Here is a 20458-nt window from a genome sequence, read left to right on the forward strand (position 1 = left end):
ACCTCAGTTCATATTTCAATACTCCTGTTGTGTTATAGATTGCATGTGATCTCCTCCTGAATACAGCTCACAGCCATATTCCACTTTAATCAGTCATACTGGCAACCCCTGCAGACAAATCTATATAGGCTTCCAACCACCTACTTTAACAGATACCCAGTAGGCACTGGGATTCACAGATGGACAAATGAATACACTGTGTGGGTAGAATGGTTTGAATTGAGTGATTTTAAATGAATCCACACAAATATGAATACACTGTGTGGGTAGAATGCTTTGAATTGAGTGATTTTAAATGAATCCACCACACAAATATGAATACACTGTGTGGGTAGAATGGTTTGAATTGAGTGCTTTTAAATGAATCCACACAAATATGATAATATTTAAGTTGTCCTGTGAGTTGATAACTATACACAATTCATTCTTCAAATTAAAAACTACAAAGACATCTAAAAATTTCTACAGAAGTTTTACAATTCACTAAAAGAAAAAAAATAACTATTGAAATCAGAGGGTGCAGGGGGTGTTAAGTATTGTAAACCATTTTATATTCATGACAGACAAATGTTTTGAGTTGGGAAACATTACAAACTTTGGAAGCCACAGTGACTTTTGAAGCAGTGAACATATTATTGGGATTCTAGGGAGTCACTGATTTTTGGAGCAAGATTTTTATTGGCATTCTAGGGAGTAATATTAACTTTTGAAGCAGTGAACATATTATTGGGATTCTAGGGAGTCAGTGATTTTTGGAGCACAGACATTTTATTGGCATTCTAAGGAGTAATATTAACTTTTGAAGCAGTGAACATATTGGGAGTCTAGGGAGTCAGTGACTTTTGAAGCAGTGAAAATATTATTAGGATTCTAGGGAGTCAGTGATTTTTGGAGCAGAGAAATTTTATTGGCATTTGAAAGAGTCACATTAACTGTTGAAGCAGTGAACATATTGGGAGTCTAGGGAGTCAGTGACTTTTGAAGCAGTGAAAATATTATTAGGATTCTAGGGAGTCAGTGATTTTTGGAGCACAGACATTTTATTGGCATTCTAAGGAGTAATATTAACTTTTGAAGCAGTGAACATATTGGGAGTCTAGGGAGTCAGTGACTTTTGAAGCAGTGAAAATATTAGGATTCTAGGGAGTCAGTTATTTTTGGAGCAGAGAAATTTTATTGGCATTTGAAAGAGTCACATTAACTGTTGAAGCAGTGAACATATTGGGAGTCTAGGGAGTCAGTGACTTTTGAAGCAGTGAAAATATTATTAGGATTCTAGGGAGTCAGTGATTTTAGGAGCACAGACATTTTATTGGCATTTGAAAGAGTCACATTAACTGTTGAAGCAGTGAACATATTGAGATAATAGGGAGTCAGTAACTTTTGAAGCAGTGAACAAATTGAGATTCTAGGGAGTCAAAGTGACTTTTTAAGCAATAAACATATTTTTGGGATTCTAGGGAGTCATAGCAACTTTTGAACTTTTTATTGGTATTCTAGGAAGCCATACTGACTTTTGAAGCAGTGAACATTTTATTGGATTCAGTGACTTTTTGAGCAGTCAATGTTTCAAGCTGATTTGAAGCATGACACTGCTCATTATCAAAACATAACTTGTTACGGAACCACGCTGTGGCGTCCATGTTTTGAAATATTCCTGTAGTACTTCTCATCTCAAAGTTAATGAGCCGTTTTCATAAACAGAGTTGGAACGGTCATAACACGATATGATATTAGCGTAGCATTAACACAATAGATAAGCAAGTTTTGATCTATACTGCAACCACTAATTTTAGTTAATGGTTCATTTTACTGCTAATGTTAAAGACTTTCAAATATTTTAGCAAATGATTCAACTTTAAAGATTGGTTCTACAATCCCTCAGATTGTACAAATGCATCATGGGAAATAATTTGAATTCGCACATCATTTACTGTGTACAGCAACCTTACTGGTTAATCTTACATAGCACTTTGATTTGAATAAATCTGTGATAGAATAGAATGGAATAGAATAGAATAGAATAGAATAATGCTTTAATAATGGATGTATGAGAAACAAAATTTGGATTAAGAATGTTAATTGTGAAGGCAATTTAGCCCTTTGAGTCCAAAAGTCAACTTTTGTCTATTCATAAAAAAGTATACTAGATAAAAATTATACAACAGAATAGCACTGAAAGTGTTAATCCACCCAACTTGTAAATGGCTCGCCTTTAGGTTAATTTTTCACTGCAATGCACTTCTATTCAAGTAAACTTTCACAAACAATCAGTATCACTAAACTGTTCTGGACACCTTGTCAGAGACATGGTTGAATTTTCACAGTAGAAGTCAAGTACGAATGCATCAGCTTGTCACACGATTCCTTTTAGACATCAACAACAATATTCATTGAGAATGTGAACTCCTGACACAAAGAGAATACTTTGACGCGATACAATGTCTTCACCGAACCGAATAAATTGAAAGAGAACCAGAGATAACAAGATCAATTTGAAAGAACAGATAGTTGTCAATGAACAATCACCTGACATTAAATCTCCAAATCGGGCGTTGATGATTTTGATTAGACCTTTCTCAATATTTTCCTCCAAATAAACCCGTAATGCCAAATTGAGTCTCACTGGTCAAAGAAAAATCTATGACAATCTTACACTGATGTTTTTGTGTGGAAGCATGTGAACAGGTCGTGTTCGTTTAGTGCTGGGGATTATTATATGCTCAGACACGTACCATGCAAATTTGAGATATGGTTGCTTAGCTGTAATTACAACAATTGGCATACATGTAGCATCAGGACTCAGACACAACATCTCTTTAGTTTCAAATTGTATCCTAATCTTCTCATCAGCAAAATGTATATAATTTATGTATCGTTTTAATTTCACATGAGAGAGAAATTTCTATCATGAACTATTGTAGAAGTAGAAATTTCACAAAGACCCTTAAGACAAAGTCACTGTAAATTCTGTGCAATATTGTAGTAAAGATTTCACTGGGATCCTTAGGATGGAGTCTTTAAGGACAGGGAGTCACAGTGACTTCTGTGAAGTATTGTAGGAGTAAAGATTTCAGTGGCGTCCTTAAGACAGGAAGTCGTAGCGACTTCCGTAAAATATATTGAAGCAATGAAGATTTCACAAGAAGTTAATTTATCTTTGACAAAAAACGTGCATGCATGAATACAGATTCTTAAATTGTCTATTTACAACCAGGAAATTTTGTTTTTTCTTTTTTGGATAAAACACATGGAGGCACATTTTATTTCATATTGTTTAACATGAAGTGCACCAAGTCTGGAAGTTCGAAGTGTATGCTTCCAGCCGAATTTTACAGACACACTACTGAGAATTAAAATATATTATTAAATAAGTTGCATTATATTTCTGAGTTACTCACATGTATGCAAACATTCCGTGATGGTGGTAGCATCGATAAAGTAACCATGGCAAATCCTGCAAGTGATATGCGCATTGACCTCCACCAAGCGGATTTGACGCTCCATCTGAAAAAATAGAATCATAAATATTTAGTGGTTGATATTTATCATCAAGGTCACTTACACATGTACTTATTAAGGGTACGTCACTTCATAAGGTAAGATATGTGATAAAGACCATGTTTGAAATCATGAGAATTACAAGATTGTATACATTCCTAGATATACTAATGCAAAGGGGTGTATCAGTTTTATTTGGGGGGGGGGGGTTAGTGTTTGTCTCAGGCAGGTTTTTCTAGTGTCAATCCTACATGAAGTATTTGTAGTGTATTACATGTTTTTTTGGGGTTTTTGTCTTTATAAAAAATACGGCTGGTAATTTTTTATAATTAGATATAACCAAGGATTGTTAAGATGAAGGTATGCAACGGTGTGATATGTGATCAAGTTCTCATACGAATGCGAGATAATCACATGATAAACCAAGATTTCTAGAAATTTTATTCAAATTGGCGAGTCTGCAAAAGAGCTGATCAGTGTTTTTGAATGTGGGAATATAAACATGTAAGACGTTAAAGCGGGGAAGTTGTCACTCGCGAACATGCGGGAATTGAGTTGTGATCGATGATAACAACGCATGCTATAAATGCAAAGGACGATGGGTAGATGCTTGTTTGTAAACAATGACACACTATGGCTGTCTGTCTCATAATTTCTGCTTGTGCAATCAAACCTTTCAAAGCACCCACTGCATTCCGTGACACTTTCAAATTATGAGAGTTTGCTTCATCGCATATCAACATACATAAAATTTGGATACTGTAAAATACTTTATTTTCACTTCAAATTAATTTTTGCTGAAGGAATAATTCACTGAAAATAAAGTCCAACAAATATACCTTTTTTCTTATATTTTACATTCAACTTGTCAAAAATCAGTTAAAATAAATTCCATACAAAACACCCAAAAAGACTTTTCAGCGAAAATTAATTCCAGCTAAAATAAAGTATTTTACAGTACCCTAATCTGACAAAGCCTTGATATAACACAATACATGGGCTGCTGTTTAACATCCATGAACCACTGCACTGTTTATAAAAGTGTTTGGTCATAAATCTTTGAAAATGCTGTTGGGCAGAATGCATACTAGAGTGACTCAAATACAAACAAATATAACCATTTAATGTTTCATCTGTGTTTACAGAATGACAACGAATTGTTCAGCTTGCAGATGTGTCCGGTAGATATTAAGTACTATACTGCTATGAGTACTATCAATAATGCCATTGTAGTTACTTCACAGCATGTGACAGCGTGTATAGTTTTCCTGATATGCATAAGTTCTTATACCTAAGAGAGTAAGACATGAAATCATCTAAACGTAGTGCTACATACTACATGTATATTAGGGCTGTAATTTCAAAATCTCTTAACAACGACAAATGCAGCAGTAAATGTTGATGAATTATTAAAACAAAACGAGAAACCTGTTTTATATGAATTAAACATAAACTTAGTGTTAAAATGGTTATTTTACTTAATTACAAAAAAGACTCCTTTTAATACTATCAACTCACTGAGGCTCAGAGTCTAGTACAGATTCCCTGACTAACTAATCATGTCCTTGTTTTGATTTATTAGAAGCATATACCTAACAGAAGTGCACATACGCTAAAAATTGCATATATGGTACACTGGATCTTTAGAATACCAGGTTATTATGACGATACTGCAAAGCATGAACGAAAACAGTACAGTGGGAGTATCGACCGACACGCAGCGGAGGTCGATGCGACTACATTATGTCTGAGTTGTTATTTTATTAGAGAATGCTTACGCGCGTAATCGTTCTATATTTGAAATTATTTTGCAGTATTCTTATAATTATGTATAGCAGAGGTCAATATAACTACGTGTATGTCATTATTTTGCAGTATTCTTGTAATTATGTATGGCAGAGGTCAATATAACTACATGTATGTCATTATTTCGCAGTACTCTTGTAATTATGTATAGCAGAGGTCAATATAACTACATGTATGTCATTATTTTGCAGTATTCTTGTAATTATGTATAGCAGAGGTCAATATAACTACATGTATGTCATTATTTTGCAGTACTCTTGTAATTATGTATAGCTGAGGTCAATATAACTACATGTATGTCATTATTTTGCAGTACTCTTGTAATTATGTATAGCAGAGGTCAATATAACTACATGTATGTCATTATTTTGCAGTATTCTTGTAATTATGTATAGCAGAGGTCAATATAACAACATGTATGTCATTATTTTGCAGTATTCTTGTAATTATGTATAGCAGAGTTCAATATAAGTATATGTATGTCATTATTTTGCAGTACTCTTGTAATTATGTATAGCTGAGGTCAATATAACTACATGTATGTCATTATTTTGCAGTACTCTTGTAATTATGTATAGCAGAGGTCAATATAACTACATGTATGTCATTATTTTGCAGTATTCTTGTAATTATGTATAGCAGAGTTCAATATAACTATATGTATGTCATTATTTTGCAGTACTCTTGTAATTATGTATAGCTGAGGTAAATATAACTATAACTATGTCATTATTTTGCAGTATTCCTGTAATTATAATTATACCCTTATTCTATCTATTTCCAATCAAAGATTATAAGGATTTCAGCATTTAGGGAAATATGTTTTGGTAGCTGACTGAACATCACAGTATATGTACACAGTCAATGCACAATACAATGTACTGCAAACAATACACGGAGCTAGACTGGCATGTACAAGGAAGGGGGTTGCCGGTACAGAGCAAAACAGTCAAATTACCACTGGACTGATTGCTGAATAAATAGGACAGGTACCAAAAAAAAAAATAGTTTGTTTACATGAAGTAATGATTGTAACATGATATGGGATACAATGTACATGTTACGACAAGCGCTGGGTTCGTTAGAAAGGTTCATTTTGATAAAAAGTTCAAACCATTACAATGTTTAATTTGATAAGACCAGATTAGATACAAAATATGGAGAATTTTAAAATGAAGAGATATTTTATGAAGCAGCTAGGAACAAAGACGATTCAAGTGGACCACTCAACATCGTCGGGAATCAAGATCAATAATAGCTTTACGCCCATGCATGACTGATCAACAACGGTGATGTTTGTCAAGCATGTCAATGTCTACCGACCTATCAATAAAACAGCTTTTCACTAAAATTGTATTGTTTGTGTAAGATCCACCCCCTCCAGCAGTTAGCCAACACATTGGAGGACATGTTATATACTGCCTGCCTGTGTTTATGTTTAGTATCGTGTCTGACATAGTGACCTCGGTGAATCACCTCAAATATTTCTCAGCCCAAGTGGTAGTTAATCAAGGATATTACCTCTACATACCGTTTACACATGTAGGTCAAAATAATCACCTGGTGCGTTGGGAAAAAATTCATGAGCTGTGAATTCATATTTATGTACAGCATGGAGCTCATGTTTATCCCTAGGCTACAATACTGAACTGCAGTTCAACACTCCCATATCCAGACCCTGGAAGGCTAACAAAGTTAAAAATAAATTTACCATCACCCAAACGTTTCCAGTGATGAGTGGTTAATAAAATGAATCTGTTTCATGACAGCATATTTGAAGATATAGTTTTGAAATTTAGTACGTGAGCATGAGACATTCCATATCATCTCTAGAATAACACATGTGCTTATGTAAATGACACATGCCTGGTAAAAATATTAGAAATTATTTTCTAGAAAAGACTAGGTGATTTGTATCAAGTTTATTTTTGATGAGTTGAATATAAAGAAAAAGGTATATTTGCTGGATTTTTGTTTTTCACTGAATCATCCCTTTAGCAAAAATAGCGAAAAATATAATATTTTACAGTAAGTAACAATCTAGCATACAATAAATGTCTTTTGTGGTTTATGTACACATCAAATTGGCACATTGGGGAACCAGACACATCCCATATTATCTCTAGAGTAGCACATGTGCTTATAATGTAAATGACACGTGAATGGTCAAAATACTAGAAATTATTTTCTAGAACAGACTATTTGGGTGATTTGTATGGAATTTATTTTTGATGAGTTGAATATAGAGAAAAAAGAATATTTGCTGGATTTTTTTTTTCACTGAATCATCCCTTCAGCAAAAATAGCGAAAGATAAAAAATTTACAGTAAGTAACAACCTAGCATACAATAAATGTAATTTGTGGTTTATGTACACATCAAACAGAGCAAATATGGTATTCCTAACACTATCACTTATAACACGCAAGTTAAACTTTAGTGGTTAAATTTAAACATGAGCTGTATGATATTACCGCCCTTTAAACAAACAAAAAAATAGTTGAATCAATTACGGTAACGAAAATAACATCACTTGACACAGTGTTCAAATGCGGAAAGTACAAATATGTAAATTATGTAAAATCTTAAAGATTGATTAAGAATGAATATGGTGAATTTTACTCTGCATGGTTTTGCGGCTATTTATGTGACATCAGATGAGCATCATATTTCATAATACTTGTCTACTTATGGGTCCCCTGAGATCCAACTTTATGATTGTACTGGTGATAAATTGGAAGGGCATGACAGACTGACTGACAGATAAGACAAGATAACAATGAGACTGTGACTGTGACAATTTCTGAAATACCAAAGAGGCATGAACCAAATATGTAGTGACTAAATCCTGACCTGGCTAAGTCCAGTGATACTGGCATGGCCACCATTAGGGGATCCAGTGCTATTAGCTACACTAGGAAATCAGATCTTATGGCATTGTCACCATTCAGGGATCCAGCGCTACATGTATTGGCACATTGGGGAGCCAGACCTATTGGCATGGGCACCAATCAGGGAACCAGAGCTATTGGCACATTGGGAAACCAGAGCTATTGGCACATTGGGGAACCAGAGCTATTGGCACATTGGGAAACCAGAGCTATTGGCACATTGGGGAACCAGAGCTTTTGGCACCTTTGGGAACCAGGCCTATTGGCATGGGCACCATTCAGGGATCCAGAGATATTGGCACATTGAGGAACCAGTCCTCTTGGCACATTGGGGAACCAGACCTATTGGAACATTGGGGAACCAGAGCTATTGGCACATTGGGGAACCAGAGCTATTGGCACATTGTGGAACCAGACCTATTGGCCTGGCCACCATTTAGGGATTCAAAACTATTGGCACCAGTCGGAAATCAGATCTTCTGGCTTGGCCATCATTTGGGAATCTAGAGTTATTAACACCGTTTGGGAACCAGACCTATTGGAACCACTGGGAATGTGATCTACTATTGGAAATCCAGAGCTATTGTCAATGTTTAGCTCCCTTTTGTACTGACAACTACAAATTTTGATCCTGTTGTAATATTAGCAATTCAAACATAGAACAGAAAATCAATGAATTATGACCTCTATAAATGGCCCCTCTATAAAAGTAACTGTTTTCTGCCAGTATTAGAGTACTAGATTACAACCCCAGTAACAACACAGAGACAGCAAATCAGGCTAGTAGAGAATAAACTCAGATACTGTCAATAAAATGTCAATAAAAAAACTACTCAGAAATCAATTAAGATAATTATACCCCAGTCTCGTATAGGAAACTAATAAAATTAATTAATTACTCAAATGTGTAGTTATACACCTGATACTAAATAAATTCAGAAAGCATAAAGGCACATTTATAATAACTGTTAATATAGAAGACAGACTCAAATGTCAAGTTGTCTGCAAAATAAAAAAAAATGAGACAAAGACAGAGCCATGTATTCCCAGCTCGGGAAAGTGAATCAAAAATGTCAAAAGTGACTGTATGAGATACTGATGTCTGCTTTGTTCAATATTCATTCAATTCATACATGAAATTATATACCCCCTTAACAACTGTTCTAGGTTATTTTTCACAATTCCCGCTATGAATTTCGAATTAATTTCGGCCTTAGACCATTGGTAATAATATTTTTCGTTTCCACATGGCCGCCTGTGAGGAGTATGTACTACAACAAGAGAAAGAGCTACATTAAATTTTTGAATTGTGTAAACACACCGTAGCAACAGGGAAAAAAAACAAGTGAAAAATTTAACTGTGATTCAGAAATTCTCTGAAGCTATACAACATCTAAAAGCTAAGATATAGGTGAATATGGTTGTGCATATTCCAGTAGCATGACTGAAGTTATTTGGTCATAGCTACAGTTGCCATAATTGCTCTACTAAAAGTGCACATAAACTACGTACCTACACGTATTGCATTTATTGGATGCTTGTTAATTAAAATATGACTTTTTTTATGTAAAAGCATATACTACTAATAGACCAAATGAGTTTTTTTTTTTAAATAATTATGCTTACCTACCTCAACAAATTGGGCCATATTTTAAACTTGATACTTTGTGGTGATACATGAATGGGTGAGTAGGAGTGCAATCAAGATGAAATTTCAGAAATTGCTTAAAAATATTAATACCAGGGAGTTGCCTCTATTTTATTCAACTACACTGGCCACTCTTAAGTCTTTAATTTTACAAACAGAAATGTTCAACAATTTACGACAACTATCATTAACCAACCTTACTCTCTAACGCTGCTGATCACCCCACTAGTGTATCACTTGCCCAAATTAAGACCCAGAAGAGCTAATTATAACTCTCCTAATCCATACCATTTTGAAGATATTTTTTTTAATAGCGTAGCTCTTCTAATCACCCATATTAATGTTTTCAGTTATGAGAGCCATTTTTCAGCTCCCAGGCCATTTTTGGCAAAGCCTGCAATAATTAGCCGCTCCCATTATTGCTTCTCACATGACTTCTTTAACTATGTATGGCATTTCGCATGGTGATATATCACAGAAAACAAATGACAAAATATCTGAAAATTATTGCATTACGGTCACAAATCACAAATTTTGTCTCATTTCTGGATGTTTATAAACATAAATCAATGAAAACGTCTACAGAGTACCGGACAACAATACACCTCCTTGAAGCTCTCATCTACGGTTGCAAATGTGAATGCGAGTAATCGGCCAATGTAAGGCATTTTCGAACATTTTTTTTTTGAAGGAGATGCTAATTTGAATAAACATCAGACTGGACTGACACAATAGCAAACCAGTCACAGCTGCAGTATGGATCACCAATGTAAGTTTAATACACTAACATGTAACAACACAAAGCTAGCATTTGATACACATGTTTGTGCTCGTAACCCTCCCATGTCTACCCCCATAACAACTGGTTTTATCGACAATGACACAGGGATAACATGCCACTCCCAAAATACACAATAATCTACTACTAGTACATAAACTACCGTCTTTTCATTCCGACACCTATAAATAAAATATATACATAGTATTAGATAAGCTTTTTCTATTTCTTTTTGTAATGAAAATCCCCAGGGATATGTTATAATTTATATTTTAACAAATTTTCAATGTAGATATTTTTCACTACATAGGGCAAAGAAAAAATTCAGGTTTATCATAAATATGTATTAAAAAAACAAAAACATTTTTTTATGAAAAATCAGAATGAAAACACATGTTTTATGACAATTTTAAAATTAAAATAAAATATTACATGTCTGCATTGAACAAATTATTCAGAGAGCATGACTTTCGAAACCAGACTTGTTCAGGGCAGTAAATGAACAACTAGAGAATATAGATTTTGGTTATTTTCTAATACTAGTATTATCTATTATCTAAGACAAAAATGCGAAATCAATTTTTGATCGATGTGCACTTATCAATATCACAAACTGTCTAGTTCAAAATTGAAATTAAACAGAATATACAGAAAAAGTGTGGAGATCTGAACAAAAATGCTAAAGCGACAGTCATCAACGCTCAATATAGCCCTATGTTGATGTACATAATATATTGTTTGTTTGTTTGTTTGCAGTAAATTTGAACGTGCGCTCCACGGCGACGACTATGGCGTTTAACTCTTTGTACGCCAAGGAAAACTTTCGTAACTTTTCACAAAATAATTTCAAAATAAATAATGATGTAAAATTGTTCACATATGTTCTCAAAAGACCTATCAGTCTCTGTACAAATAGGAAATTACATCCAGTTAAAATAAACAAAGATAATAATAATGTGCAAACATTTTTACCAAAATTTGTGTGGGAATAATGATGGTGTTCAATGGTTGTTTATTGTCAACGGGTGCAGACACCTATCACAGAAAGTGAATAAATTGGGTCATTTGCATATACAGGAAGAATCAAACAACAAAAGAGTGATATCTATTGAACGGCATATCTAACTGAGATGTTCAATAATTCAGAGTGTGAATGGATTAAAATATAAAAATGTGTTCTTATATTGATATGATACACACTGCAATATCAAAGTTAGAAGTTTTAAATTTCAGACCTTGGCAACAGCCCACTTCCAACATGGTAGAGAGTTACTGCAATCCACCCGGGATAAAATTAAACAGTGCATACACACAGGGGAGACAATGCATCAACATCAAAATCCAGGCAACAATGGATGAATTCGAACGCCATTAACTTCTCCTTAGAGTTTTATTTTATGGTTTATTACAGCTTTCAGTGAGACCTAACTTTCACCATGAATGAATAAAAAAATAAGTTAAATATTTCTATTCTACATTTTGAGAATAAGAGTGTAATTTTTAAAGCGCAAACAGTAACAATTTTAACAAGCTGCGCATAAAGTGAAATATCTCGTTAATAAAACGTTTCACTTTCAAGATTATTATAGCCACTGAGGATAGATGTGAATTTCCGGCTGAATACTTGTCAGGTATTTTGCCCCCATCTGACTGTTGTTATCTGGTATAAATTACCACAGAAATATACAGATGGTGCTAAGTGACCCTGACCAGTTCACCCCGGACATTCAGTTCACCCAAATCCTACTTATAACAATAATGTTTAAATCCCTGAAACTGACAAGCGCAGAAACAAAAATCCCTCATCAATTCACATGACATTTGTTGACAACCTTGACTGTCTAATTACGCAATACAGCAACTGACATTGAACTTGATTAAACAGTATTTCAAATAGTCAGTAGCCATTTCCCATTGAAGGTATGCACACACATATTTTAACAGAATTTGCTTGGTTGGACACTCTGAATAGCTGCTAATTTTAACCAGGTTGGCAGGGTGAAAATGCCCGCTACCATGGTCACAGTTTTCAGGTGTCTATATCCAAAACACAACATTCTTGAAAACAGCTTGAGATGTTTCAATCGTCATGGAAACGCCTATTAACCCTTATCCTGCCATCCCAATGTATTTTTAAATTGACCACGCAAGGGTTCAATCTTAAGCTGTTTTTCTACCTTTCTGTCAACAGCTACGTGTATGTGTCGATTACAATAAAAATTACACATGGATAGTTAATTTGCATTGTATCAAAAAATACAAGGATTGTTTTAATAGCTTTAAACTGGACACAAGTCTGATCTACTTGTCAGAATGATAGATTGGTTTATATCTGCATGTACCTTCATTTTACATACTAGGAAAAACTAGATTAATTTTAAAAAAAAATATATATATTTGTCACTGGTGTAAACTCTACATAAAAACCATGGACTAAGATTTCAGGTCAGACACAACTGCATGTCACATGTCACCAAATTTACGGTACATTATTCAAAATTTTTGCCTGATTACAAATTTATGAGTGTTGAAAGAATAGTGATAAAGTGTCGATACAATACGATATGGTTGATTCTATTACTCCACAATATACAACACCATCATAATATTTAAAATGTTGATTACATTCATTCATATAAATAAATAAACCCCTCAAAAACTGAGAATAATGAACCTACAAAAATAGCAACTGCCAGCATTGTTAAACGGGGCGGAGGCAGCCATGTTTATTCCCTTTGTTCAATGAGGAAAGGATTTCACCTGAATTTCCCCAAACATTGCCACCAGACTACAAAATTGTATCACTAAATAGTATTTTACCAATGCCAGGAACAATTGTGGACTAAATTTAGTAAGAAAATCCATGCAGCAGGGGACTAAAACGACGCTAGACTTTAATATGCAAATGAGGCAACATGGCCTTTCATGTATTGATGCATCACAGCAGTACTTGCAAAGAAGATCTAATTTGCATAAATGGAATGGTGGGTTCTCTATTCATTGAATTAACCGACTGCTGGTGCGTGTTTCTGGCTGTAATAACAGAGTAGCGTAACAATGTGAAACAGCATGCATTCACAGGCTCAAATCCCCAATTTTGGTCAAAGAATTATCACAATTACCTATAAAAATAAATAAAAAACAGAAACCTGCAGTTTCATAATTATTCAATTTACATTTTGTTACTGGTTATAAATGTATGAATTTTATTTTCTTAAATATTGTAATTTCTTTAAATTTTCACAGCAAAATAATAATAATTTGTGAGAAAGAACAAAATAATGCAGCCTTTTTTTAAAATTAAGTTAAATAGTATCAACAATTGTTTATAAATTATTCTGATATTAAAATTTGTAATGAGATAAATAGAGTAATGTTTTTTTAAAAAGAACTATATAGTCAATTGGATATTACGTCAATTAGGTTCAGAAATCACAGAAAAATACATGCTAATTTTAGCCCAAAAAATTATAGAATTTTATAAAAATAATAAATTTTAATCTTTTCAATTTTTTTAGAATTTGCCCATGAAAATAAAATGTATGAATACTGACTCACTGAGAATAGTGCATGTCACCAAGCATGGGAAATCAAATTTGAAAACGCAGAATGATAATTCAATGCGCATAAAAAATAGCAAATCTGAAGGCTGGATTAATCTAGCGCATCAAAATGATGATAAAACAATGCACATCCTTCTGAGCGTGCAGAAACCAGTCACAAGATCTCCATGACGACACCATACATGTCAGTACTACAGGTAGAAATAAAACCCTGCAAAAACACACTCAAGGTCTGAAGGTTATAGCTCTCATTATGTCTAATGGTCTAATGCCCACAGGGGAACATCTCTATTGTGTCTGTGAAACTAGTATAACTATAATAGACAAATAAAAATATGAATATGTCCTGTGTGGCTATAATTTACAGTTGTATACAACACAGCAGGGACAATTTATAACCAAAATGTCAGCAGTAAAAATTTGAAAAAATCAAATAATTAATTAATTAAAATAATTCAAAATTATTCACTCAATATATTTTTAAATAGCAAAATAAAATAACGGTATTTGTATTGAGCATTTACGTTTCAGCTATTATTACTAGACTATATAAATGTCGAAAGACTTATTACATTATCGTCAGCCAGTCAAAACCAATATACTACTGTACATGCAAACTGTACAATGTCATGATTTCTGAGTCTCTTTTTATGTGAACAATCTTGCTAAATTAAAGGAGAAATAATGATTTAAATCCATTCAGGAAATCCATTCAAAAGGAAGAGTTTTTGAACGTCTCAAGGACGTGACCTAAAGGCTTAGTTCAGGTTATATCCATGCCATTTATTATTCAATAGCGCTGTCTCGGCTGTTGGAGAACACAGAAATTAGACACCATCTCCCATGGACATGGTTCATTTTATTTGGCCATATGTCACAAGCAGAATGATTCAGACAATGCAAGCAAGTGTCGTACTTGCTGTGGTTTTATCACAAGTCTACGATTGTACTGGGCAGACATACAATAATCAATACGAGAAAGCCATCCTCACTTCACACGTCAATTGTCATTAACGTTGTCTACTGAAGGTGTTTCTCTAATACTAACAATTAACGTATTAATCACGGAATTTATGCTACAAAAAAGCAAGCAAAAGGCCTATCGTCTAGCAAATTATGAAGACATACATCAATCCTTATGATAATGAAACCTTATTTTTGTAGATTCCAATTCTTGATGAACGTGTCAACAGAGATTCAAACCATATGTGCGATGAAAATAATATTGTACAATACATACACTAATAATAGCGGTGGAAACGCAATATCTACCCGTTGACATAGTCATGCGGCCACCTTCCCCTCACATCGGATATATCCGGCTTCTTCAGCATGTATTCCTATCAAGCAATTATTCAGGAGGCTGGATGGTCTACTTCTGCTGACTGAGCAGATTGACCTCTGTCAATACTAAGTCCCACAAAGCGCAGTCTATCCTTGCAAATCAAGGGAAAAAGACACCACTCCAAAGAGATGGGTGAAACCACTTGCAGAAATATAGGGGTTGCTGGTAGTGGGAGGGGAAACATTGAAACAAATTCTGTTTGTTCAACAAACATAGCTTAATAACACTTTGAGCGTTAAAGTCAACTTCAGGTAGCATCTACAAAAATATTCAATTTATAGTCTGCTTTTTTCATAAGAAATGTTGTGAAAATTTCAAAATTTTTGCTCTAAAACTAGAAGCAATGTCACATTTTCCCCTTTGGTTCAAAATTAAGATTAAATTGCAGCAAATGTGAACAAATCTACCTGAATTTAATCGGGAAAAACTTTGCTGCTCAAAAGGTTAATAGTAGGTGTCAAATTACATCATAATACTGAGAGTTATTGACCAATGTGACCCAGAATTGACACAATATACATTAATACAGTTACATGTAACTTATTCTGAAATGTTATAATTTTACCCGTTATAAATTTTATGACATTCACAGTTTTTAGTTTTTTTTCTACACTCACAAAATTTTGTTCCTCATGAAATGAAAGCAATTTAAAACATAGAAATTTTATAATAGGTTTCATTATGTATATCTTTTAGGGATTTTTCAAACTTCTATGAGATCTTACGTTATTCATGCAAGGTGTTAAACAAACATCTGCCGCAAAAATAAAATAACTTGATTTTGAACTTGATTTTTTTCAATGTCAAAATAACAATCTTTCTGAGAAGAGCTTGACCCGAGGTACATGTACCCTACTTAATAAAAATTGACTATCATCAAATCTTTATATTATTAAAAGTGAAAATACTCTCATGCTTGTCCAATCTCAAGAAATGTTTGAAATGCTATATTGTCCTCTTTTTACGTTCTATTTATCGCATAACCCAGAATCGGGAGAAGTTTGAAAAATGTCTTATTGAAAACATCACAAATCGAAAACAACTGCCTCCACATACTCAAAAAAATCACTGCAACAATTATTTTCACACGTACTTGTCCGGCCCAGTCAAAATACTACAGAAAGCTAATAAACACAAGCAGAGTTTAAGCCCAATGTTTTTTTTTTGTTTTTTTTTAGAAATTGAATACAAGAAATTGAAAACAGAGTTAGGGGGGTATAGTGACAGAAGGGTGATAAGTACTGTACTTTCTGACGAAAGGTATTTTCAATTTTATTTTGCATCAACCATGGAATGAAGAAACAAAAGACCATTGCAATGGAAGAAAAGCGAGACCTGTTTATATCAATATGTCAATTTATTTCAAAACAAAGCAGAATAAAACAAAATTTTCAAAAAGATTGAAAACACTTTATATTTATTCATATCAATCCGATCCGATACAACATAAATTCCTTTGTGACAACTGAATCAAGAATATTAATGTAGTCTTCCACACCGTATCGTATTAAATCAATATTTAATGCTTTGTAATGAATTTATTGAGTACCGACTTCCTATTCAACCTGAACCAATTTTGTCATCACTCAAGACAGTCACGATTTCCCAGGGTCCACGGCAGGCAAATTCACCTATTGTCTATATTATTTCACATCACTGATAAACTGAATTAATTATTGGTCAGAACACATCAAAAAATTGTAACAATGATTTATAGTTATCCCTACAAAATGTAAATTATTTGTTCTGCTCATAAGCCGAGCCAAGCTGTATATAAATATATTAACCCAACACCAACAGATGCCTGTAAGATCATGACTTGAATGCGAAGGTGAAAATCTATTAACTATTTTTATTAGTTATTAGACTGTGCAAAAGAACAAACCATATGGGAAACTACTGTAATTATATAAGAGATAAATAATCAGTCTGACAACTTCAGAATATTGCTGCAGTGAAAATTTCATTTTGGATATTTTAAAAAAACAGCAAGTCTTGGTTATTTTTCCACAAAATGTCATTCTTATTATTGTCGTTGAATAGAGCCATCAGACGGTTTCCGTGCTAGAATGGGGGTTGATTTCTAGCACACACAAATTATTCACTGTTTCCATGGTTCCCAGTGTTTCGATGAGCTATCAAATGTTTCCCTAGCAGACAAAATTGGAACTTTTTTTTATACCTAGAGTGCGTAAGTTTGGAAGACAATGACGGAACTCAAAACTCATCTATTATCAAATTATAAAAATTATTAGGTGTTAAAATAATATGGTTTACAGTATTTTGTCAGAAAGGTCTGACAAGCGTTACCGTCTATAACACAACATGAAATAATACAATGACTTTGGTGATTTCAAATCATTCATCCTTACAACGTGATGTCATATATATATTCATACATGGTCAGTGGCGGCGACCCCGTGGGGGCGGTCTCCCCCACAATAGGCACCAGAAAACGTAAGAGACATATACCTAAGTGTACCATCAAAATTTGCTCCCCAAAATGCAGGAAATAGCATTTCAGAAGGTCTGGATTTCAAAATTTTCCCAGGAGGAGTATGCCCCCGGACTCCCCAAGAAAGATCCTTCGGCACTCGATTTGTTGACATTCACATAAAATCTTCGCCCCCACAGTCAAAAAAAGCTGCCGCCGCCTCTGTTGGTTACCGTGAAAAACACAGCACAATATGTTATATTGATCCAGACATTGGTGTATACTTTAAATGCATTAATTATTCATGAGGTTTAGCTACTTTCCTTGATAATTAAATCCCCTAAATTAAATTGATGACCATGTAGGATTACAAATAAAACAACACTTTTTCACCGGCAAATGCATGAATTTAAAAATCCAGTGAATAACACTCAAAATATCAAACTATGCAGTGAAATTAAACAAGGAAATTAATGCTTTTAAGATACAATTGAATAAGTTTGTAAAACAGGGTTTCTGGCATGGCTATCTTACAAGATATGTGCTTATTTATATAATAACTGCGTACTGTAAAATAATTTTTTGCTATTTTTTAAAATAAAATCCAGCTAATACACCTTTTTTTTTTCTACATTTTACATTCAACTCATCAAAAATCAGTGAAAATAAACTTCATACAAAACACTCAAGAAGTTTTTTCAGTGAAAATCCCAGCTAAAATAAAGTATAGTACTGTGGAAAGCAAAATATTCACCAGGCTTAATTTTGATTATACAGATTTGATGTTACAGGAATATTCACACACACATGATATTGTAAATAGTCAACTCACTCATAATGGAAACCCACAGATTTCCCAAAATGAAACTGGTGCGTTTGTATTACCGTAGTACAACAGATCTGGACTGTTCTTGATACCCAATATTAAATTAGCCATGATTCAATAATGGTGGTTCTCAGTTTATGTTGATTCTAAATAGCCCTACTTCAATGTACATTAGCAATCAAACAATTAGATAAAGGGCATTCATGGAAATGAAATTCCGCAAATGTCACTGCGACAGGAATGAACTCTGCTATATAATTTCACATAAACTTGTTTCACATAAAACAAAAGACATACAGAGGAGAGGGAATATAGAGGGGAAGGCGAAGTTGTCGTCTTGTGTTCACAAGAAAACGATATCAATTTTGAAGACTCAAGTCTGATCGGCGTACTGATCTCTTTGTTCGCATTTCCAATCACGCTTAGCTCAACTTAAATACGATACATGTGCCATTACTTGCATGACATAAAGGTAACATACCACGTTGTTAACTCACCCGACCGGCCTTGCGGTGTCAGCTTAAAAAAGAGCAACGTTACATAGTTTAAACTGGAACAATTATCTGCGTTGGCAGGTAGCCAAAACTAACCAACTGAACATACAGACATCAATGCACTACAAACACAGTGCTTGTGAAGTGACACAAGAACCAAATAATAACATTAACTGTACTTCAAGCATTTAAAAAGTCTATGTAAATGTCATAAAATCTTTTTAAACCCCCCCCCCCCATCATGTCTGTAAAGATAATATTAGCTGTAGATGAATTCCATTTGAAATAAGCAACCAATATTTAGTCTAACACAAGCCAAAAGATTATTATCATTTATCGCAATTGTTATGGAAATCTTTGTATTTGTGAATAACAGGAGAAAAATTTGTGTTCATCAAACCTGGAGAAGTTCATCCAGTCATTGTAAATGAGTTGCTACCAGTGACTTTGATAATCAATCGATTCCAAAACAATGTGGCAACCAGTCCAGTCCAATAACAATAATACCTACATGTACCACCAGTCAGTGCAATCCAGAACTCCAAGCACATCACGTCGTGAGAGTGCTCCAATCAGAGAATAAGATTTGAAACCGCAAGTCGACGACCGAATCACAAGCTACATCATGCAACGGTCTACCCATTTTGCTGTGGCAATCATCTAATTTTGTCGTGATTGCGACAGTCACCTCAAAACACATTGTATTTGGCAAACTTTAGAAACACATGTTCACAATAAAGTCAAAATACGCTAGGAGACTCACTAGATTTCATTTCCAATAATCTTGTTTGATGCAATCTATAATTTAAGAAAAATACAATACCAAATCCACTAAAATTGAACCCAATGAATATTCTGTAAAAGATGTGCTTCTAAAAGAGTGATTAAATTCGTCTATTTAAAAAGATTCACATAACAGTAATCAACATGAACTTCCCAATTGAGACGCGCATCTAATTGAGCAAAAAGAGTTATACATGAAATACAATTGATCATTAATTGTTACAAAGCAAAGGGTAGTTAATTATTACATAGTCATAAATAATAAAAATAATTACAATTAATGAGGCTTATATTTTTTCAGTCAAACTCTCTAGTGTGATAAATATGCGATAATTTGATAAAATGAAGTGGATATATTTGTGTGTTTTCACACTCCCTGAAGCTAACAAA

General features: G+C 33.8%; 1 protein-coding gene across 2 annotated transcripts in view; it reads right to left on the minus strand.

The window, feature by feature from the left end:
* LOC100366856 (polycomb group RING finger protein 3-like) overlaps positions 1-20458 on the minus strand; it is a 72459-nt gene that overhangs the window by 38737 nt on the left and 13264 nt on the right. Inside the window, exons 1-2 of one of the 2 annotated variants that reach the window (XM_085504426.1) lie at positions 15427-15645; positions 3402-3507 (exon numbers count right to left, since the gene is read on the minus strand). In XM_085504426.1, coding sequence (XP_085360552.1) covers positions 3402-3507; positions 15427-15474 — 154 coding nt within the window. In that variant the 5' untranslated portion in view covers positions 15475-15645. Of the gene's footprint in view, positions 1-3401; positions 3508-15426; positions 15646-20458 lie in introns of those variants that run through there. The other variant, XM_006815496.3, reaches the window with a different exon arrangement.

Source organism: Saccoglossus kowalevskii, chromosome 10 (genome assembly GCF_978046115.1).
Source record: "Saccoglossus kowalevskii chromosome 10, keSacKowa6.1, whole genome shotgun sequence".
NCBI lineage: Eukaryota > Metazoa > Hemichordata > Enteropneusta > Harrimaniidae > Saccoglossus > Saccoglossus kowalevskii.